At 31.0% G+C, this 25,175-nt stretch overlaps 1 protein-coding gene across 3 annotated transcripts; it reads left to right on the forward strand.

The window, feature by feature from the left end:
• The first annotated feature begins 4,012 nt into the window (after window positions 1-4,012).
• LOC101220610 (choline/ethanolaminephosphotransferase 1) lies at window positions 4,013-13,694 on the forward strand. Of its 3 annotated transcripts, none has more exons than XM_011655546.2 (20): window positions 4,013-4,169; window positions 4,628-4,812; window positions 5,103-5,112; window positions 5,208-5,258; window positions 5,565-5,642; window positions 5,789-5,864; window positions 5,989-6,011; window positions 6,094-6,194; window positions 7,306-7,400; window positions 7,499-7,567; window positions 10,095-10,164; window positions 10,610-10,673; window positions 10,756-10,796; window positions 10,879-10,963; window positions 11,217-11,279; window positions 12,253-12,311; window positions 12,404-12,456; window positions 12,732-12,804; window positions 13,111-13,155; window positions 13,285-13,694. In XM_011655546.2, exons 2-19 carry the CDS (start codon window positions 4,676-4,678, stop codon window positions 13,130-13,132), a joined length of 1,170 nt encoding a protein of 389 aa, XP_011653848.1. In that variant the 5' UTR covers window positions 4,013-4,169; window positions 4,628-4,675; the 3' UTR covers window positions 13,133-13,155; window positions 13,285-13,694. The 3 variants fall into 3 exon arrangements, with proteins under 3 accessions (XP_011653848.1, XP_011653843.1, XP_011653846.1); XM_011655541.2 differs by having other exon boundaries at window positions 13,301-13,694; XM_011655544.2 differs by having other exon boundaries at window positions 4,015-4,169; window positions 4,617-4,812; window positions 13,301-13,694.
• Window positions 13,695-25,175: the final 11,481 nt, after the last annotated feature.

Here is a 25,175-nt window from a genome sequence, read left to right on the forward strand (position 1 = left end):
TATTATATTATTATAAAATTTAAAGTACAAAGCTTTTTTATTAAATAAAATATGTTTTAACAATAAACCTCAACCCTAAACACAACTTTAAATTATAAATGTATTTGCTTTGTGCTACTGCCATCATATCAAGACAGTGAAAACTGCACGAACAAAAAATATGTGCTTCCATGGGTACTTGAATGATTCTTTATCCTACGATGTCCCTTATTTATAAAGCAACCGACCCTCCTATTTCTAGGCTCTTAGTCCGGTATTCTTTTGTGACATCTGTTTAATCTTCTCAACTGCTAAACTAATTGAATAGTTTAACTTGACATTATTTATTTGTAAAAGCAACAAAGGAAATGCAAAAGTTAGTGTATAAAAAGTAAGCATTGCTCAAGGCGTAATACCCCAGGGTATTCACATAACCAAACCCCTTAAACAATTTAACTCATGGTTAAAGATAAAAGAATGAACTTCATTAATTTAGAAATCATTGCTACGAAATGGGTGTTGAATTGGTAAAGAAAGAAAACAAAGACCTACAACAAATAAAAAAAGAACTGTTGGCAACCTTAGAGCATTCATGACTGCACATCTCCTCTCTGCGAGTGGCGCCGCCCACAAGCGATCTAGTGACGCCTGTGACTTCAACCCTGTGTGCCTCATCCTCCATCAGGGCATACTTGCAATAATGATCAATGTACCTCAGGCGAGTGGAGCTGCGTTGATGACAACGTGATAAGTGCAAAATTTGCAACCAAAGGGTGTGTTCCAATGTAAGCTAGAAAACGAATCATAGTAACAATTGCAATGACCAAATGACAGCACATGCAACTGCGTTTGAAGCTGTCGATGTTATGGTTGGATTCAGTGTTCACCAATATGCAACTGAAGTTCTATAGGTATTAATGGAAAGTTTGTATTTAAAATTATATTTGACAAATTTATTGATGAAGAAGTAGGAATCTAAGATATTCATTGAAATTTCATTCTCACTCAAGTAAAAGCTTACAAATTCCTCATTCGCATGGACAAAAAGTCTAAAAAAAATAGATCAAGAGGTCATTTTGTGGCTTAAGAGATAAACAGAATTGAAAGTTATTTTGTGACTCAAGAGATAAATACAATTGAAGTTGAATAATCTGACCTGTGAAGTCTTACCTCTTAACAAAAAGATAAAATAGTATAGTAGTTCACAATATAGTATTTAATATTATTAGTTATTTCTTTGGTAAGTTTCAAAATTTGCACATGTATTGTTGTCACTATTAATATTTAGGCACGATTTTTTATGAGATTAATAATTGATATCCAAGAAAATCCAACTTTTAGAAAGCTTAAATTTTCTTTAAGATAACAAAGGATTAAGTTATTATGATACTTTTATACCATTTTATTTCACAAAATTTATTCAACATATATCATAGCAACAATAATTTAATCCATCGTTCTATTCTTAAATTTCTTTATTTACTTTTAGTTTTTTTTTTTAATAAATTATTCCAAATTTATAATTAATTATAAGTTTAAATACTGATATTGTACATGTTAAACAATTACTGGTTATATCGAATACACGTTCAATCAAAACTTTAATTGATTATAAAAAACTGTGTAAGCCACGTACGTCACAACATGTTTTTCATCTATTATATGTATTTGTTTGTATGGACTCTTCTTGACATTATTATATGCTATATTATGGTTATAAATGTTTAAATTTTCCATATGACAGATCATGTTTATATAGCAGGCCAATTTGTTATAATTTATGTATGAAGTGGTAAGTATCTCTTGCATGCAAGTGTAAAAGGGAGAGCGTGATGCTTAAATCATGTATGGATGGCAGTAGGGGCAGAGCCACGTGAGGGCAAGAGGCATATGCCCATTGCCCCCTCAATTAGTTTGACTATTCAACGCACACATTTCATAAATATAATAAAAGGAATCTTAGAGTGAGGGGTCTTTTGGTCCTTTTCACCATAATTATGCCCCCGAGTTTGTTCCGTTTTTCAAAAAAGTAATTATTCTTTTTTTCTTTCCACATATAAGTAGTAGTTTATCGCCACTTGACTTTCACGTGCATATTTTTTAAATTTTAATTATATATTAACATACAATATTTAAAAAAAACAAAATAAATTAAAATATTTATAAACTATAACAAAATTTTAGATTCTATCAACGATAACCTTCTATCACTTTAGCATATATATAATTGATTATCAATGATAGAATTTACCATAGGTTGTACGTATTTTTGTAAAATTTGCTATTTTTAAAACTTTCTCTGTTGACATTTGAATAAAATAGTATGATTGTGTACCGAGATCTTTTATATTTGATACACGATTTTGAATTAGATAACAGTTTAAAAAATATAAAAGAAAAATTACTGAAAAATAAGAGAAAAATACGATGGAAAGGAAAAGAAAAATTGCAAAAGAAAGAAAAGAAAAAAGAAAATGGAAGGAAAGGACAAACTGAAATATTTTAAAAAAATGTAGACTTGACGGACTTTTTTATTTTGTTTATAAATGCACTGATAAAAGAAAGTCCATCGTTGTTCATCATTAATAGAATATTAAATTTTGTCATATTTCATAAATATTTTCAACAATTTTATTATTTACAATCGTGTTCCTAACAATGATTTCTCCTTTATATTTATATAAAATTTAAATTGTAAGTTTAGTCTCTAACATTTTTAAATCACGTGAATCAATTTTCTAAAACTTAAATTGCGTCTAACAAGTCGCAAATAAGGAGACAAGGGCCTCTCATTAGGTCAGAATATATATTGTTGATCCCAAGAATCATAAAGAAAAATTTCTATTACGGAAAAATATTGTTCATGTGCTTGCAAGACAAAAGAGATTAATCATGGGGTTTGTGAGTGATTAGAGAATATTTAAAACAGGAGGGTATTTCTCGACATATTTCAACCAATGATCTTGGTCGTTTATACATAGAGTGACACATAATAACCATTTGGCTGGCTCATAACTGCCCCTCTTGAATGTTTGGAACGATTGAATTAATGCTTGTCCAAAAATTACACTCTTTATTTAGGCGCTTTAGTGTGGACCACCCATTCAAATCTTTAATGTCTCACTTTTATGGCATTTCGCTTGTATAGTGTGACCTACGAGCTTCTCAGCTTGACCTTTGAGCTTCTAAACTATAATTGAACCTTTGAGCTTCTAAACTATAACCGGACCTTTGAGCTTTTTAACTCTCCTCTATAGCTTTCAGCACCTCAGCTCTTCTTTATAGAGCAACCTACGAGCTCCTCAACTCTCATTTATAGAGAGACTTTCAAGGTTCTCAACCATAGCTTGATCTGTGAGCTGCTCAACTCTTGTCTATAAGTCGACCTTTAGGCTCTCTCTCGAGCTTCTCTAAGTTCTCTCTTAGGTTTATCTGAGCTCGCCTCTACAACTTGACCTTTAAGCTATCTCTTAGGCTCTTTTGAATTTGACCTCTAAGCTCTCTCTTAGTCTTTTGTAAGCTCACTTATACAACTCAACCTATAAGTTATATCTTATATAGGCTCACCTCATGGGGTCCATTGAGCTTTCTCTAAGCTCGCTTCAAGCTTGCCTATACAATTGGATCTTTAAACTATATCTTAGGCTCACCTCATGGGTTCATTGAGATTTCTCTAAGTTAGCATAAGCTAAAAATCACTTGTAATACACGTTTGTGTATCGTAATCGTTTATAATAAGAACTACACGCATGCATGTGGTCGATTAATCACGTGTTAACTGAGACATTTTTTGTATTTTTTATTGTGGATGTGTGAGCTTGTGGGCTTTTTTCTTTTTTAAAAAAAATCCAAAATTTAAGTTTTAAAATATTTTAGAGATATATATCTAAATGTTATCCTACTTATATGGTTAATGAAATTTAAAAGTTGTATGCATATTGATAGTTTTATAAAATTGGAAAGTGTATAGCATATTTGAAATCTTGAGGGTAACAAATATGTTATTACCATGCAAGAAAGTCAAAAGAGTAATTTGGCTTTTGTACGAGAAATGGCTCTCCATCAGAGCGGGAGATGATAAAAAGATCCTCCTTTTTCACACTTGGTTTCTCCCTCCACAGGGCTCCTCCGTTTCCTGATTTCTCGTCCTCTCCATTTCCTTTCCCTTTCCTCTCCGACTAGAAATCAGGGTAATCTTCTTTCATTCACTGTGTTGTCTTTCCATGGCTTCTTTCCTCTATTACTTACCTTTATTTGTGGCACCCGATCTGATTTCTTACAACTTATTCTTCAACTGTATTCGATTCAACTTTCGCCAGATAGCTTAGTTTTTCATTTGGATCCATGCTTTCTGTGGGAGCTACTCTGTGTAAACATTGTTATGAATTGCCCCATCCGTATCTTATGATTGACGCTCTAACTAAAGCATTGACAAACACTTTGCTTCTGAATAGTAAATGGGTTATTGCTTTAAGGCTGTTTAGGATATTCAAATTCCTGGAATACATGTAGTTTTTATGTTTTTTTTCAATGGTTGCATCTTTTTTTTTTTAATCCTTGATTGGATACTGCATTCTGTAATTCCGGAGACTTTTATTGGTTGGGTTGAGTTACTATTTCTTTTTTTTCTGATATAGCTGAATTTCAGGCGTGTTGATTGGTTTCTGCTGCATAATTTTGATCTTATTGTGAGGAAATGGGGTATATTGGTACACATGGGGTTGCAACACTGCACAGATACAAGTACAGTGGTGTTGATCACTCTTATGTTGCCAAATATGTGCTGCAACCCTTTTGGAGTCGCTTTGTCAATTTCTTTCCTCTATGGATGCCGTAAGTAAAGCTTCTTTGTTTCTAGAAGTAGTGATTTCTGCAAATTGAGTAAAAGATTTTCCCTATGTTATCTGATCCTGTGGTCAGAAGCGAACTGTAGAGACTTCATAAGTCAGTTTTTCAAGACATGATAATGATTTGCATTTAAAAATGTTAATAGCTTCTAGGGCAATGTTCAAAACTGATTGCGCTTATTTTATTTTTTAGTAAAATTTCTTTCTGACGATATGCTGACTTTATCATTTTTTCTCTGTTCTTTCTTCATGTACTTTTCTGGATGATTTCATCAGTCCAAATATGGTAAACTGATGTTTCCTTTTGAGCTCTATACTCTATCTTTTGCTTTGACTTTTGAGATAATATGTTCTTTCCTTTGTGGCTTGTTCTCGTGGTAGATAACACTTATGGGATTTATGTTTTTGGTCACATCAGCAGTTCTTGGTTATGTAAGTAACATCCAAACTGGTCTTATTTAAATTTTACTTCAAATGGTGCCATTATTATTTTATGATTATCAGACTCTTGCAATACTTGGTTCTAACTCTTTAATATAGATGCTCTAAGACATGCCAAAGATTTTGTTTTATTAGTTTTTGTGTTTTTTCATACTTTCACTTATCTTTTTGTGGTTTTATTTCCATTAAAAATGTAATAGGCACAGTATATCTAAAATTGATTGAGATATATTTCTTGTTGGTTTATTGATCATCAGTCTTTCTTATATTTTTACTTTTATTCCACTTCCATGTCAGATTTATTCTCCTCAATTAGATTCAGCTCCCCCAAGGTGGGTTCATTTTGCACATGGATTGCTTCTATTTCTTTATCAGGTATGCTGTAATATTCTATATGGAGTTTTGTCTGTGCTCCTTGGATGGCATGTCCTCTTTTGAAAGCTGAACCACTCGCACAGATTTCATGGACACTATTAGAGTGTTGCTAATAGCCTTGTAAATCCTTTATCCCGTTTTACAAGACTTTTGATGCTGTTGATGGGAAGCAAGCACGGAGGACAAATTCCTCAAGTCCACTGGGAGAACTTTTTGATCACGGTAATATTTCTTTTTCATTTAAATTTTTTTTTCTTCTTGATCCTGTCTCTCCTGCTTTTAATTGGCTTACTGAAGATTAATGTTTTAAGAAAATATTGTTATTGGGCTTCTTTCTGTCTTCCAGGATGTGATGCACTTGCATGCGCGGTATGTATCATGGTGCATAATTGCTGTATTTTCCTGGTCATCTGGCATTCATATATTTTTACTTTCTTGGTGTTGATACCAGTTTGAAACCTTAGCATTTGGGAGCACTGCCATGTGCGGAAGATCTTCTTTCTGGTTCTGGGTACTTTCAGCTGTTCCCTTTTATGGTGCAACGTGGGAACAGTAAGTTTTCTGCACCAGCTCATTATTTTGATGTGATAGAAGTTACAATGAGTAATGACAGTGTATCTTCTCTTATGATTTTAGTTCTTAAATGGATCTCTTATTAGCTATGTGGTACCCGTTACTTAAACAATCCCTTAGCTTAGGAAGGGGAATTCTTCATCACCCTTTTTTTGGTATAACTTTCTTGTCTAATAAAAGATCTCTGTTTTCAATCTTTTGTCAATTTGGTCCCACCGAGGATATCTGATAAATTGCAACAATATAGAGAATTCAATCTTTGATCAATTTGGAAGAAAAGGAACCTTGGGATTTGTTAGGTTAGGATATATTGAATACAGAGGATACAACACTTGCCCTCTTGCTGGTGCTTAAACCAAAAAGACCTCTTTTGTAATTATAGTGTCTATTACAAATTAGAAAGCTTTTCTGTGATAGTTGTACTTTAGGAGGGGGTTCCTCCACTCTCGCCCCTGGGTTTTTCCTCTTTCTGTTCTTTTTTATAAATATTAGAGAAAGTTCCTTATCAAAATAAATAAATTAAATCTCTGTTTCTTTTTTTAAACCAAAAGGAAAAAGAGACAAAGAAGTCTGATGCTTCTAAGTGAACCCCCTTTTTCCACTTGTGGATCTTGTTTGACTTACGTAGATGGTACACTATTTTGCTGGCAATGTGTGATTATGCATATTTCATCCAGCAGTGAAATTGTTTCTTCTCTAAAAAATGTCTATCTGTACATGTGTGACTATGCATCTTTATCATGATCACGTGCTGCTGGGTAGACATTGTGATCAGATATACCCTTTTTCACAGTTTGTATATCATATTTATTATGTTATTTTTGCACAAAATTTTATTGTTCTTCCAATTCAAACAAGGACTATTGCTAACTTCATAACTTGGGTAATTAAAGTATGCAATTTTAATAACATTTTTATTAGCTAGTTGGAAAACCTTTATGCAATTTCTCTGACTTTGAGATTGGGTTTCGAGCTGTTACCCTTTCCTTCTATGTGTTCTTTTTTGGGTGGATTAGTTTGCTTATTATCTTGAAGGGAAAAAAGGAAACAAAAAAGAGGCACCTAACTTCCATTTCATCTTTGAGTACAGCTTCTTCACCAATACTTTAGTTCTTCCTGTTGTAAATGGACCTACCGAGGGTCTCATGCTGATATATTTATGTCATTTTTTCACAACCTTTGTGGGTACGTTTCTTCTTCCTGCTTGTTTTACAATTTCTGTTTGCAATTCTCTTCCAGCTTGATATAAAAGTTCATCAATTCCTGAATATATCTTCTACCAGGTGCTGGGTGGTGGACTCAGCAGTTCGGGAAGTCCATACCAATTTTTAGTTGGGTTCCTATTTTCCATGGTAAGATATTAAATCTACTATCAATGAAAATTTTCAATATTGTATACACACCTTCAGCAGTTCTAACTATGAATATCCATCCTCCTTACTTCCCTCTCTCTAACTCTCTATAATCAGTTTTTATATTGAGTTCTGGTTAGCTTTATACTTTAATAATATGTGAGATTCTAGTTCAGCTTGACTCTTTGCATTCTTGATTGCATTGATACGACTCTCTGTTCTTCTATGTCTTTATGGGTGGTCTGGTTCGCACTATCATATGCATATTGGGCATAAAATGTATAGTTTGTTTGTTTTTTTTCCTCTGATAAGAATGTTTGTTAAGTGAAATAATGCATACAATTTCAAATTGGTCTGGTTCATAGAATGAGAAATAAATGCATACAAATTTTAATGCATCCACTTATGCATGTCCTCCTTGTAGAGGAAGTTGGTAGATACGGTTGATCCATCATGTCTCAATCTACTGATGATTTGGTCTTTTTTTCAAGTAAGGAGGACTCTTTCCTTAATTTGAATCAAATTTTTGTCATTTTTGGAAACCATCTCAGTCCTTAGGATCAATTGAGGCAAAATTCAAATTTAGGTCTTAATTGAACCATCTAAGCTGGGTAGTTAGGCTTCCTTGGTGGGGTATGAGGTTTGTACCTTTCCTTCTACCTACATAAGCCTTTTCCTAGATCATAACCCTAGACTAGAAGCCTTACGTTTTAGGATCCTGCCTTTTTTTCTTTCTTGGAAGAGAAATATCTCATTGATGAGCGGAATTAGAGAAATATCCATACACACCTAAAGGTGATTACATAAGAGATCACCTGTTGGTAACTAAGAAAGATAAGCTAAAGTGTTTAAATGATTGCTTAATTTTGCACCAAGAAAAAACAGTAAAAAGAACCAATTGGTGATTACATTTTAGGATCCTGGCATTGACAAGATTTGTATAAGGCTCTCTTCTTGGAAAGATAGTTTTTCTTGAAAGGTTGGAGGGTTAGCCTTATTCAGTCTACCCTAAGCGGCTCCTACATATTTTCTGTCCGTAGCAAGATGTTGGAGAAGTTGAAGAGGGATCTCTTATGGGAAGAGGTTGATGAGGGGAAAGGCTTGCATCTTGTTAGTTAGAAGGCAGCATCTAGGCCATTGGAGATGTAAGTGTTAGGCATTGGTAATGTTAGGCTTGATACATGGCTCTATTATCTAAATGACTGGCAACTTTTGTTCCTTGTTTCTTCTCTCCCTTTTTAAATCAGCTTGCCTCCTTGAGCAGTCACACTGGTTTCTATCTTTTCTCTTGATGAGATATCGATTTTTTTTAAACAACTTCCATTGAAAAAAAAATGAAAGAATTGATGAGAGACATTTTTTGACTTTTCGCTATCTGTTGACCAATAGGAAAACGACTAACGTCTTGGCTTTGTTATCGTTGAAGAAACTTTTTATTCAGCCCTCGCAGAGGAGATGTTAGCCTTTGGAGTCTTTGCCCCTCTAAGTGCTTCTAGTGTATTTTTAGTTGTTTGGCTAGCTCCTCTCCATTTACTGACTGTCATTTTTCCTGTTTGTAGAAGGTTAAGCTTCTAGTATGGTAAGTTAGACATGGAAAAGTTAATGCTTTAGATCAGATTTTGGCCAAGGGGTCCTCTTTTTTCCGTATGGTCGTTTTGTTGTATACTTCTTATGAGGATGGCAGAGGATCTTGATTTACTCTTAGAGATGTGATTTTTGCCAGTTCTATGTAGAGTTGCTTCTTCGAGGTCTTAGATTTTAGGTTTGCCAGCTTGCAAAGTTGTGGGGGAGATGATTGCAGAGCTTCTTATCTCTGCCTTGGCAGGTTAGGGCTTGTTCCATTTGATGGGGTCTTTGCTGTGAGAGAGACAATAGAATCCTTACGGGGTGTGAGAGATCTTTGGTGATGCTTCGTCCCTTATCAGATTCTCTGTTTCTCTTTAAGCTTGGGTGATTAGGTCTTTTGGTAAGTACTCGCTAGGTCTTATTTTGCTGGACCCGAGCCTTTTTTTTGGGTAATTTGTGGCTTGACTTACTCTTTCTTTTTTGTGCTTCTCCCATTTTGTATGCTCTTGTATTCTTCCATTTTTTTTTCTCTCAACGAAAGTTTGGTTTATCATCCAAGAAAAGGAAAAGGAAAAAAATAGTTCTAGGTTTGCAACCTTGTTATAAGTTTCAGTTTTCAGATGTGATGATTCAATATTTATGACATGATATTGTACGAAATTAAGTTTGATCTGTGGACAATTTCTTTAAACTTAATCCATTTGGGTGACAAGCTTATTTTGTTATGTTATCCACCCTTCGCCTCTTACTGCGTTGTTATTTTGCGTTTTGAACCTGTCCAATATTGGCAAAATTCTCTTTTTATTCCTCACGTTATTTTATGTCAGATATATAATATAGGCCTCTAATACATTTTTTACCTCTTTCTTGTTTCATTACAATTACTCATTCATTTGGAAATTTCACTGCAACAGTTACTTTTCATGAAGTTGATCATTTTTTTTTAAATTTCTGTGTCCAGATATTCCTACATTCAGGGTTGCACTGATTTTATTGGCTGCTTTCGGTGTCATTCCTACAGTTGCATTCAAGTATGTTTTTCCTGTCTTCTTAATTTAAAGTGGCATCCAAAATAATGTGACACTTTCCTTTTAAGTTAAAAAAAGTTTCCGTAGCAGTGAATCAGATTAATAGTTTTGGATATACAGAATATCAAAGTAGTATGCAACAATTAATGTTATTTCAACTGTAAATGAATTACGGATACTGGAAAGTAATACTTGTGAGTCATCAAGTCAATATTTGGAGAAGGTTAAATATAAAATGATTTAAAAGAAAGTGAAACTTTTTACCTTTTCCAAAGTTGTGACACATCAAAAGTAAGTTGATTACCAAGATTTTTCCATAATTTTTCTACATGGGATGAAATGATAAATTTTCTTTAATTTTCAACTCATGTTTCGTTCCAGTTTCAACTTTGAGGACTTTTAACCGGAATATTTTCTCAAACCCATGTTATCTTATGCTTCTGGGCAGTGTGTACAATGTTTACAAGGTTGTGCAGGCAAGAAAAGGAAACATGCTATTAGCATTAGCGATGGTAAAATCACATTGTCTATTAACTTTGGTTTATCCATGTTATGCTGTAATAATATATAGATTTTGTTTCATTATTCATACAGCTCTACCCATTTGTGGTACTTGTCGGAGGCGTCTTAGCATGGTAAATTTCAATTGTATTTGTTTCCCTCACCTAGTACATTTGTAGTCATCATGTCTTTACACCGTTTATATCTTTCATTTAGGGATTATTTGTCACCTTCTGACATTATTGGAAGCTACCCACATCTGGTTATAACTGGAACTGGACTTGCTTTTGGATTCTTAGTGGTAAGACATAGGCTCTCTCTCTCTAGAAGCTATGACATGAATTTGGTGGACTGAGTTGGTAATTTTTTTAGTGTTACTGCTATTAAATGGAGGTTTTGATGTACTATCCCATCATTTCCTTCGAGACAGCATTATGTCCCATGAGTGGGCACCATTTTATGGCATCAATGACTTACATTAGTTGGAGTAGGAGCTCGCATGCAATGAATTCTAGCTTTTCTAAAAACTAAAATTGAAGTATTCTGTTTTGCAGGGTAGAATGATTCTTGCCCACCTCTGTGATGAACCCAAGGGCTTGAAAACTGGAATGTGCATGGTATGTTACTTTAATGAACCAAAATACTGTTGACAAATTCGTCAATATTTGCTGATGCTAATATATGACACCAAAAAATCGTTGATTGACAATTCTAGTATTTAGTCAAAAATCAAAATATAGACTTTGCACCAAGTCAACTGACTTTTCAAGCCTGGCTAGCTAGGGGGGACATTATTGTACTGTTTTGAAAATCTTCATGAAGAGGCATGATTGTGAATTCATCTGGGCTTGAACCCCCACCCTTAATCGGAATACTAAACCTTGGTTGTTTGCTTTGATTTTTCTAGTTAGTTAATGAGTTATTGTCATACATAATATGATTAACAAAATTGCCTGTTCAGTCTGTAAATAGCATAATTCATAGTTGAATTATTAAGTTACAGTTCATATACATAAAAAAGAAGCTATAATACTCACTGGTTTTTTTGAAAATGCATGGACTTAATCGTGCTTCATATTTAAAAATTAAAGCTAAACCAGGTCTCTACCTGTGTTGAATGTTCACTTCAGACTTGAAAGCAACAACATTTTTTAATGAACTACGGTTGTGGCAGGGGAAAAAAGATGTTAAAAAATATTCAGAATAGACTAGGGTAATTAAGCTAGTCCAGCCTAGTTGGTCAAGTTTTTTGGATGAGTTTCAAAGTAACAGAAGTTTTCACAGTCATTGGTAAATACTGTAACATGGAAGATGATGTAATTAACCGCCCGATCGGTTTAGAGGTCTTTGTAAGTAACTTGGTGTTCCCATTGTTATTATTGTTGAAATCAAGGTTAACATCGGATATGGGAGCAAATATCTCCGGACCAATAAAAAATTGAATATTAATCACGATGCATTTATTGCATTTGTTCGTTTCTTTGGAAATCCAAATTATTCTTAATTTTCAACATTTCATCCGTGTCATATTATCTAGATGGGGGTAGAGTCTGATGCAAGATTATAATTTTTCTTAAAATATTTATGCAGTCACTACTATTTCTTCCTCTTGCCATTGCAAACGCTCTCACAGCAAGGCTTAACGACGGGTATGTGGTTATGGGTTCAATTGTACAGTCTGCAAAGATGGAATGCTATATCATTGATACTAACAATAAAATTCTGTAAAACCATGTGGCAGGGTACCTTTAGTGGATGAAAGTCTGGTTGTTCTTGGTTATTGTCTTTTTACTGGTATGTTTATTTTTTAACAATTCTCCTCAACCCACTCTTTAATATTCATAGTACATTTAATGTGCTATGAAATCATCAGATAGGTCTTTTAGATAGACCAACCATATATCATCTCTAAATGTATAGTAAAAACGTATTATAATATGAAAAGTATACGTATTTGCAGATCCTCTACACCATTGTTCAATTATGCTATTATTCTTATTGATTCAATCTCACCTCTCCAATTTGGGCTTCATTTTTCCATGACTTTTGCCTTTTTCTGATTTCCTTAGGTGCTCTGTATTTGCACTTTGCTACTTCAGTCATTCATGAGATCACCACTGCCTTGGGAATCTATTGCTTCAGGTGAGAAGAGAGTTTTGGCCATTCTCATTATGCTCGAATATGGATATTTCGCATTTTTGTAGCCTTCTTACTTCTATGAGATTGACAATCCAAAACTGTGAAATACATATCGAAATTGATTTTGATGTAGTTAACTAATTTTTGCTAATATCTGAGATTAAAATTATTATTATTTTTCACATCACTTGACTGATAATGTATAAAGAAATATCTCTTCCTTTGGCCTTAAGTTATTTTTTTCCATTTTTTTTTTTTTTTTGTGTATTATTATATCTTTCTTATTCATCATTTGCTCTTATTCTGCAGGATAACGAGGAAAGAAGCTTAAAGTTGGCTGCAGTTTTCTTTACGGTAAGGCTTCTTACAACTGAGTTTTCAAACATTTTTATGTTCAAACCCACATTACAGTTGATGATATTGAAAACTTTATTATTATTGATAAAAACTTCTGTTTTGGTTAATTTTGTTGCTCTAAACTAGATGTTATGTGTCTCAGCCAACTGGAAGTTGAATGATTCTGCTGCTACAAGTATTCCTCATTAAGACAACTATTCTGCATTATTGGGATTTTGATTGATATCATTTTTGGATGAAATTGATGAGGATAGTTTTGAATCCATTGATTGTTATTCAATTCATCCCATACTTCAATTGACGATTTATAAGATCAGTATAGGATTATCTTAGGTCATGTGACATTCTGAATTTAACTCTAGAAAGAGTAACTTACAAAATGTGGTATTTGATTCTTATTGTAGTATTTATTATTACTTGTGTATTAGCACGTGCTATGTAGGATTTAGGATACTTGAATTATATTTAAACTCAAGTGATTTGGTGAAATATTTGAAGTGTAATTAATTTTGAAATAAATTGGGATAATTGAATAATTTTCTTTTGCATATCATATATTTCAATAATTTAATTTCAATAACTAGGTTGTAATTACCACATATAAGACAAAGATAATTCAATTATGATGAAGATAATTCAATTATGATGAAGATAATTCAATCGTAATTGACATGTGCACTTCAGGAGGTTGGTTGAAATTATTAACTTCCACCTAATATTTAAATTTATCATGGATAGTAAACATGCATTATGATTGATTCTAATTAATTCAAATAAGACGTTCTTTTCCCCAAAAATTGTGTGTTTTTTAAAATCACTTTCTAATGATAATAAAAAAAGTTGGGCCAATTAAAAATGTGTTTATGTTTACATGCTCTTAAATGTGGATCAGAAGCTTGTTCAATGTAGTTGCACATCTAAAAGTGATCTATTATGAATTTCAGATTATCATGAAGTGATTGATTATGTTAAAAAAAGTAACCTATCTTTAATTTTCTTAAAAAAGATTATACTGTGGGTTTTTTTTTTCAAACATGGAGTATTTTTTATTTCAAAAAATAGTTTTGGGACATAAAAAAAAATTCTTAGAGTCTAATTACACTAAAAAAAACCTACATGCTCGAAGGAAGAAGGGAGCAAGAGAGGTAGATTTTACATGGGCAGTGGGATGAAGGATTTATTTACCAGTTACAAAAATGATTATGAAAAAGTGGTTATTATTATAAATATGATAATTTAGAGATTAAAAGATGTCTATTATACTCATGCATGGTTTCTATTGCCCATATCACCCCAAATATTTTACACATGTTAACGTTACACACTAATAGACAATGTCTAACGTTACACACTAATAGACAACTTCACGTTTGTCAAATTGCCTATAAATGAGGACATTTAGTAGGTTTTATACAACAAATATCGGTTAAAATTCATTTGGTTTAACATTATATTTTATCAATATTTGTGTTCACATTGTGCTTTAGTTTTACAACACAGTATCATCGTGAGTTTCTATTATTTCTTGGGGTAAAGGTACATAGATCATGAAAGTATGTCAGTTTTTTCTACTCGTTATAATTAACAAATATTATTTTGCATTTCAGTATAGATTAAAGTTTTAATATAATTACAATACATTACCTTGAAAAATATTACGAAATTACAATTTCTAGTAGTTGATACTAATATCAATAATTATTTATCATGAATGCTTACATCGAGATGCCATAAAAATACGATTATTATATAGAAAATAACTATTCTTCCTAAAGCTCGTTATAAATAGATGCACTTGAGACTACAAAATTTTAAACCAATATGCTAAAGAAGATATTTTTCTACATTTTGGATATACTCCTTTAGTAGCAATATCAAGAAAAATATTTTAAAAAGTATCATGCACTTATTTAATGAAATAACAAGTTGTTGATTGAAAAAAAGATCATGAATATCAATAATCTATAACAACATTTTCTTAAGTGAAAGTTGTAAAATTTAATAATGGTGGATAAAAATTCATGAATTTTGATCCATTAGAACAACTCAACTTTCTGAAGTCAATTTTTCATAATTGGTCGTTGTAATCATCTAAATTGTGAAATAATGATCATGAAAGAAAAACTCTACAAGAACGAAAGAAAAATGTGGAAGTAGATTTTTCATAAAAGAGTAATGGTACATTTGGCCCATTCAGTATGACAAATTTAGATATGATAATTTTTTTTAATTTTATGAAGAGAGAAAATACATATTTGATAAAATAGCAAGTGTTTCGTTCGTAATTATATTATAATTATTGTTTTTTTTACCTCATTTTTATTTTTATATTCTAAGTTTTGTTTCTTTCATTATAGTTATTTTGTTTAATAAAGAAGCATAAATAGCTTTCTTACGTTGAATAACTAAAAAACAAGCGATGGATAACATATACAATGCAACTACATGCACAATAATACTCACCGTTAAAAATTATTTTTTAAAATTGACAATATTGAAAGCAAAAGTCAATATAATAACAAATTCTATAAAGGATTTTAGAAAAATAAATATTTTTTTTTAGATTAACAAAATTTATAATTGATAATACATATTGTTTTATAGTCAATCAAAGAGAAATAATCTATTGAGTTTTAAAAATATATGTTGAAATCGCTATCATATTGAGACTGATAGAAATTTGTGATATAATATCTTTATATTATATCTATTGTTTGATATGAAAAATGTATATTGAAAAAGTTGCATGCTTTATCTTTTGGATTAATTGAAATATATGCAACATTGAACTGAAGTAATTTGACATGATTAATTGAGTCATCCAGGATCTATAATGATGAGAAGAATTATTGAAAATTCACGTAGTCATCCATTGAAAAGACATAAGATTCATCAATTTAATAAATTATCATGTGATACTCACACTCGAGGCAAATTGATTAGACCATCACCAATCCAAAGTGCAGATTTAATCACTTACATTTTTATCATGAATTCGTGTGATATATATGGACCAATTATCCCACCAAGTGAACCATTTAAGTACTTTGTGGTATTAATCGACGCATCCAGTAGATGGTCACACACATGCTTTTTATCAAGTTAAAATCTTGCATTTACAAGATTACTTGCTCAAATAATTCAGTTAAGTACACATTTTTTTTGATAATACAATTAAGAACATTTGACTTGATAATGCTAGTGAATTTACATTCTAAACATTTGACAATTATTGTATATCATTAAGGATTAGTGTTGAACATTGTGTAGCTCATGTTCATATACAAAATGGTTTAGCAAAATCATTTATAAAATGTTTTCAATTAATTATTGCTAGACCATCACGTATAAAAGCTAAGCTTCCAACATCTGTATGAGGAATATGCTATTTTGCATGTCGCGTCACTTGTACGTATTAGACCAACAACTTATCACAAGTACTCACCATTATAATTAGCATATTGTCATGAACCATATATTTCTCATTTGAGAATTTTTTGATGTGCAATATATGTTCTAATTGCTCCACCATAACATACTAAGATGGATCCTTAAAGGAGGCCGTTAGGAATATGTGTTGGATTTGATTCCCCACCAATTATTAAATATCTTGAACTCTTGACAGATGATGTATTTACTACACGATTTGCTGATTGTCATTTTAGTGAGACAAAATTTTCAATATTAGAGTAAAGAATTCAGAAGTTGGAAAAAGAAATTATATGGAATGCATTGTTATTTTCTCATTTAGACTTCCATACAAATAAATGTGAACTTGAAGTCTAGAAAATAATTAATTTTTAAAATATAATAAATCAGTTACCAAATGCATTCATAGATACAAAAAAAGTAACTAATTCACATATATCAGTTGTAAATGTCCAATCAAAATTTGATATCTCAAAACAACAAATTGTCATTAATGAGTCTAGAACACGTTAGAAACATGATGGACTAATGGACTTCAAAGATAAAAATCCTAAGAAAAGAAAAAGAAGTCAAATAACTCGATTAAGGATATAAGTGTTCCGGAAGAAATCTAAATTTTGATTCCACAAAAGAATGTCAAAGAAGATAAAACACTTGAGGATAATAATGAGATTTTGATAACTATGCATGTTAGGACAAAAATCAAATCGAACTAATGTAGTTGTTGACAATAATTTTCCATATAATGTTGTTATTGATATTATATCTGAAAATGAGGATCCTGAATTAAAATATGTTAATTGAGAAAAGATGGTCTTTGCAGAAAGAAACAATTGGGACAAAATTAAACTCATTTTCAAAAAGTCAAGTTTTTGGACAAATAGTTCAAACACCAAAAAAATCTGTGGGATACTATGGATATTTGTAAGAAAAATAAATGAAAATAATAAAGATTAAGATAATTAAACAGGACTAGTTGCAATAGGTTTTTCAGAAAGACTTGATATTGATTAAGAGAAAGAAATATTCTCTAGTGGAGGATGCAATTGTAGTAAGATTTTTAATTGACCCAACTATGTATGAAAATTTGGACATGCATCTTATGAATGTAGTCCCAACATATCTATATGAATCTCTTGATAGTGACATTTATATTAAATTCTCACAAAGATTTAAGATACCTGCAACATATAAATCAAATTTTTGAAAACTATATTAAATATAGTTACAAAGATCACTATATGGATTAAAACAATTAGGACGAATATGGTATAATCATCTGAGTAAATATTCGTTGAAAAAAAAGTATATCAAAATAATCCAATATGTCCATGCAGTTCCATAAATTAATCATAGTCATTGTAGTCGCCTAATTTTATCCTACATTTTTTATATTCTTTTTTAAAAAATAATAATCACTAAGATTTTTATTTTTTCTTATATAATCATTTATTTTTAAAAAATATCTTATTTAATTTACTTTTATTTATTTTAGGAAAATGAAATTTTATTTTATTCACATAATATCCAATTTTGATTTTATTAGTATTAATTTTTTCTAATTTATGGTACGACTCATGTTTATAAATAAGGACTTTTGTCATTTGGAAAGAAAGTTTCTTAGAAAAATCTTTTGCATAGATTCTCTAAAGAAATTTTTCTAAGAAACTTTATTGAGAGAATCTATGCAAAAGATTTTTCTTATTCATTTCATCAGTGTCTTGACCTTTTTTTTCTTTTTAGCAAATCAAATCCCATGTTGAAATAAATTTAGTTGGAGGTTGGATTTGATCGAGATCTACTCCAAAGTATCCGCACCTCATACAATAAGTAATCTTTTTAGGGATTTGAATTCTTATTTTTCTTTTCTTTTTTCTTTTTAAAGATAGAGAGAAAGAAACGAAAAGAAAAATGTATAAGGAAAATTTTATTATTTTCTCGTCACTTTTTTTTTCTTTCGTCATTAATTTTTTTAAAAAAATCCTTTAGCCTTTTTCTTCTTTCTAAAAAATAGGGAGAAAGACAAAAACGTAAGGAATTGTAGTTATCTTAGTTACAGGGGAATATAAATCAAAGTAGTCAATACCTTGTTTTTTAGTATACCCTACCACCACTGATCTAGCCTTGTATCTTTCTATTGACCCATTTGGTCTAGTTTTTCTTTTGAAGATCCACTTACATTTAATTGGCTTATTTCCCTTGGAAAGGTCTACGAATTCCCACGCTTTATTCAAGATAAGAGAATCTAGTTTATCTTATTAGCTCCCTTCCACATACTTGACTCTACAGAGCTTAAGGCTTCTTGGTAAGTTTTAGGATCTTCATCTATTACATACAAACTCGTGAAATTACAGTCGATTTCATTGCGCCTTTCTACTATAAAGGTGCTTAGGAAATCTGGTCCAAAACTTTTCTCAGTTCTCTGTCTTTTACTTCTTTTAGGTTCTAAATCACATATTACATTATATGTATATTAACAATTTCAAATTCATGTGTTTTACTAACAGCTAAAGGGCTTTCATGCATATTGGTAGACGAACAAGGAATAGACATAGATTTCTTTAAAGGAAAAACATGCTAAAAGCATTCTACATCCCTAGATTCATTTATGATTTTATCATTTAAACACATAAGCCTATATGCAACATTATTTGAGCATAACTGATAAATATATAGTCAAAGGTTTTAGACCGTACCGTAGATTTCTTTAATGCTGAAAATGGTACCTTAGCCAAGCATCCGCAGACCCTCAAGTAAGAAAGATTCAAAGCGTAGCATTTTCAGAGTTCGTAAGGAGTTTTATCCAGTTTTTTATGAGGAAACGTATTAAGAACGAAATATATATGCAGACAGCACGACTTCCCCCCACATGTTATCAGATAATCCAAAACTTAATAACATAACATTCGTCATTTTCTTAATGGTTCTATTTTTTCATTATGTTATACCATTATGTTGTGGTGAGTAAGAAGCAGTAAATTATATTCATGAATAATACGATTTTTGATTCACCTCTATCTGATCTTAATCTTTTTATCCTTTTACCTAACTGATTTTCAGTTTATGCATTATATTTAAAAACATGCTACTAGCTTCATTTTTTGTTTTTAAAAGATAAATCTGAGTAGATTTAGAGAAGTCAACAAAAGATACATAATAATTTTTTCCACCTCTACTTGTAGTGTTTTTTAAATCAGCTAAATCAGAGTGAATTAATTCTAACAATTTGATACTTCTAGTCACAACTGGTTTGAAAGGTTTCTTAAAGTGTTTACTTTCTACACAAACAGAGTATTTTACCAATTTCATACGATTCAGATGCATTTATTATATTAGTCTTAAATCTTTAAGCTTTCTAATTGATGTAAAGTTTACATCACCTAGTCGACCATGTCACAAATCAACAGATTCAACTAGGTAGAAGGAACTAGATGCATTGACATTCATTGAAACGATATTGAGTACAAACAGACCATTAGACAAATATCCGTTACCGAAAAATTCTCCATTTTTTGGTGAGGACAACCTTGTCACCTTCTAGTACAACCTTAAGACCCGCTCGATTCAATTGTCACCTTGTCACCTGCTATGATTTTGTCATCTTGTTAAGCAAGATTGATTTGATGTACCGGTCTCTGGTTTGGTCTCCCTTTCCTTTGATGGCATTGATAAGATTTATGTTCCTCCTTTCCACATATATAACGTATTAACACTAATAGAATTTAGGTTTGTAGAGCTAGCTTGTCTTTCAGTCTATTGCTTTCTTCTGTGCAAATGTGGTTGATCAAATCCTGAAGGTTCAAATTCTTCTTTTTGTGCTTCAGGTGATTTCGATAGTCGTTCCATGAAGAAGAAAATTTCTCGACAAGAACATTCACTTGGAGTATTTCACACATCTTCATTCATTCAGATAGAACATTTGCCACTAGGTTTTTATATTCATGAATCTGTTCCACAACAGGCTTGTCATCTGTCATCTGGAACTACAACCATTTTCCAACAACATACTTTTTCCCTCCTGCATCATCTCCACCATACCGAGATTTCAAAATGCTTTAGTTATATCTTTGGAAAATTCTTAGCCACGAACAGATCAAACATTGAATATGACATGTGGTTCAACAGTTGTCCATGAACTATCTTGTTGTCCTTTGTGTTTTTCTCAAGATCGACTGTGGTGGTTAGCGACAACGACAAAAGGAACCGTGAATGATTCTGGATTAGAAGGTATTGAAACAATTGTTGGAGGATCAGATGGTGGATCGGTGGTAAGAACATAGTCGGCCTTTCAGGTGCTCGTAGAAGATTAATAATTTTTTTGGACCATCAGCGGTAGTTTGTTCCATCAAGCGGCTGAAGTTTGGACAAATTTGGTAGAACTTTGTTGAAGGTCTTAATCAACATTGTGGATAATTGCTTTCCTATTGTTGAACAATATAAAGAGAATGTTGAACACAAAATAAATTACTGTTCCATGGCGAACCACTGCCCTGAAAGCAATTACAGTCTATCGAGATGTCAATTGTGTTGTTGGTTGCTTCGAGGTGTCAATCGTGTTATTAGTTGCTCCTCAAGGTTAACACAACTCCTTTACTCATATGTGTACTCGTCGAAATAAGGAATAAAAACAAATCAAAGATTGCTTAGAACAAATTTAAAGCTGGATGGGAAATGAAAATGATTATTTTTTAAAGAGAGAGTTTTAGTTTTGTTGTGTGTGTTGAAATACTTGTGAGGCATTGTATTTATAGTGATAGTCTCCCAACCGTTAAGCTAAAATATAGGGCTTCCAACGACCTACATGCAGACCAAAAAATGGAGATGTGGTTGAGTTGAAGATCTAGCTGAAACTGAAGCTTGAAGAATGCCAAAGCTGCTAGTCAACTTGCTGACTAGAAGAGTAAGCCGAAATTGAAGCTGAAGTGGTTTCGACTCACATTCATTTCCTACACTATGGTTTCAGGATAGACTCTGTAAGCTGGCGTCCTTTTTGATGTCAACATTTATTCTCTGTCGCCACGTGCCCGAGACGACGCGGAGCGGCCGACGTCCTCAAAAGAGCTAGTTTTAAAATAAAATAGGAGTCGCCACCAATATTTTTTACGGTGTGATTGGACATCGAAATAAATAAACAATTTTAAAAAAATGGTCTGCGAAAAATAGAATTGAGTTCGGGAGTCATTTGTGTGTGCGGAAGGTATTAGCACCCCACAACACCCATTTAGAAAAACGGTGACCAAATTTAAAATCTTGAATTGAAAACATTTTTAAATTTATTTTAAAACTAATGTTTTATTTCATCCCTCATTACTCCAATATTTGAAGCAATGATCTCATAAAATAAGTGGAATTATATTCCATTAATTAGACTATATATTGAAGGAAAGTTTCTCATCTTAAGAAAATAAGAAATTATTACAATTTCAAATATATCAAAATATATCATAGACTAGTCTTTGAATAAAGACTTTTTTTTTTTAAAACATTGATTAGATTCTTTTTTTTTTTGGATCAAATCTCGGACTTCCAAAGATGTGATCCCTCACCTTAAGAATTCTAGGAAATTGGACTCCCAAATTTCCTAGATTTTATCATAGGAATATTTTTAGCGAAATAGAAGTGAGTTATTAAAAAAGTTGATTAAGGAAAACATATGAAGTATAGATTTATAGTTTAAACATTTTTTAAAAAAAATTAAAAGAAATAATTGTAAAGTAAAAATTTCTAAACAGTTAAAAAGGGAAATTTAATAAAGATCTTCAAAATTAAGTCAATAGGAAATAATGCACAATAGAATCAAATATAATATACCCTAAATTAAGCAACTAAGATAAGATTTTATTTTTTTAAAAAAATATTGAGAATCGAATCTTGGATTCCCAAAGAACCGATTCCCTTACCTCAAGAATTTAGAAATAACGAACTCCGATATTTCTAATTCCATCGTCGGATTTTTTTTAGAATGAAAAAATGTAAAAATAAATATGATGTAAGGAGAAAAAAAATTAAATGATTGATATGAAATACCATGGTAATATTTCAAAGTGTAAAAAATATTCTTAAATTTAATATTACATGATAATAATTATTATGCATCCAAGAAATGCAAGTTAAAAAAATAAATATAAAAGGAAAATACAAATGGTAGACAACTACAACAAATAAATATATAAATAATAAAAAAAAAAGATAAAAGGAAAAGAAGAGGAAGTTTTTTTTTTTAAACCTTGCCGCCACCCATATAATAATAATAATAATAGTAATAATAATAATAATAATAATAATAATAATAATAATAATAATAATAATGATACTAATAATAATAATAAAAATAATAATAAACAAAAATATTAACCGTAAAAGAAAAGAAAAAAAATAGATTTTCAAATCCCAAATAAAATTTAATCGTCGATGAGGTGCGGATCCTTGGGAGTAAATCCCTACCACATGAACCTCCAACAAAGTGTATTTTAAAATAAAATTTGATTTGCTAGGGAGGAACAAAAAAAAAAAAAAAGTAAAACATTAACGTAATGAAATGAATAAGAAAACTCACATTTTTAAGAGATTATCTCTAAAAAAAATTTTAACGTTTTCTCTGCAGACTTTTTGTAAGAAAATTTTCTCCAAAGAATTCTTTGTTAAAAAAATTCTTCGTCTTTTTTCAAATAACAAGAGTCCCTATTTATAGATCTGGAGTGTACCACAAATTAGAAAAAAGTAATAAAAATAAAATCAAAATTTGATATTATATTAATAAAACAAAATTTCATTTTCCTAAAATAAATTAAATGAGATATTTTGAGATTTTGTGGAAAATAAATTAATACATCAAATCAAATGAATATTAAAGTAATTTTATTTAAAATTGATTTTCTTTTTTCCTAAAATGATTTAAGTAAGTCAAAATTGATATTAGAAGATTTTATTTAAAACAAATTCAATTTTTTTTTTCAAAATAGTACAAATATGATATTAAAAGATTTTTTAAAAAATAAATTGATTTATTTTTGTTTCTTAAAAGGATAAAAATGAAATATTATAAGATATTATGTTATTATTAATTTTTTACCTTTTTAAAAGTAAATAAATACATAAATAATTTAGCAATTATTACTAATATTAGTATTTAAAAAAGATATATGTGTAGGATAAAGATAGGTGGCTACATTCTCTATCCGGACGATGTACAAAATGTTGACAATTTAAATGTCAACAAAAACCTTCTATCTTTTAATGTTATATGAGTTCTTTTGTTTGTATGTACAACTCATATGTATATTATTTGGGTGTTTGCAATGTGTAGTGAAGTGTTATTATTTGAAAAGGAAATATTGTGAAATTCTACGTGTGACTGTTGCCAAGCATGGTCTTTCAGTTTTGATTGATGAGGGTTGATCCAATTGTTTACCTCTATAAAGAAATTTGATACTAACTTATAGTTCCGAGAGTCTAAGTTTGATTGTATTGATACATGATCACATAATTATAAAGAATCTAAGTGAGTTTGTTATTGGAATACTTTTCAAACAAGACTAGGCCGGAGAGAATATTATAATAATGAGAAAGAGGATCTCATGTTTAGAAGTATGTAGTCTAGCTAGTTATTACCAAAGATCACAGTAAATTTTACGTGAGAAACAGAAAATATCCAACAAATTAAATAAGTACCATTGTAATAGGTTGTATATCAAACAAATAAATACCATTTGTATTAGGTTGTATGTGTCACAATAGAAGATATCTAACAAATAAGTATCGCTGTAATAGGTTGTACATCTAACAAATATAACAAGTACCTTGTAATAGGTTGTGTACAAATGTCGCAAACTCATCGTAAAAGATATCTGACAAATAAGTACACCATTGTAATAGGTTGTATGTAGGTCATACTAGAAGAGGTCTAATTACAAAATTATTAGTATTTCATTATAATCACTTAACTCTTTACTATTTAAGTTTCTTTTCATGGGACATATTGTCCCTCTGAAGGTAAGTGTTATTGTACTCAACTAAGTTATTAATATATATCTTTCTATTTCTGTTTGTTTCTAAGTTTACTTGATTGTCATTCATATTTATTGCAACATTACTTGTATTTTATTAGATATTATATATTAGATTAATATCCATATCGTTTCAATAAGGGTGGTTATATGTATATAAGTCCTATCCAAATTATTTCACCAAATCTATGGTGGGGTTATGAAAGGAGTTAAAGATGATTTTATATCAGGAGATCACAGAGATAACATCGTAGACTAAAATCAAACAAAATGGAAAGACAAAGTTTGCCGAAAAAGCCAAAAGTTGGAGTTAATAAATTCAAACAATAGGGTTTTTTTTTTCTTAAAAAAAAAATCATTTTGCCATGTTTAAGTCCAACCTAGGGTTAGCCTAGTTTCTGAAGAAAAATAAAAAATATAAAAATAAAAGAATAAAAACCCTAATGTGGGACTTAATATTATTCCAACCCAGGCTCTGCAGGTAGAAGTAGTAGAGGGAAGAGGCAGATGAATTCAAAAGGTCAAAACCATCCCATCATTTCTTCAAAGTGTGGTGATTTTTGCAGGGTCTGAAATGTCTTT

This window comes from Cucumis sativus, chromosome 1, assembly GCF_000004075.3.
Source record: "Cucumis sativus cultivar 9930 chromosome 1, Cucumber_9930_V3, whole genome shotgun sequence".
Classification (NCBI taxonomy): Eukaryota; Viridiplantae; Streptophyta; class Magnoliopsida; order Cucurbitales; family Cucurbitaceae; genus Cucumis; species Cucumis sativus.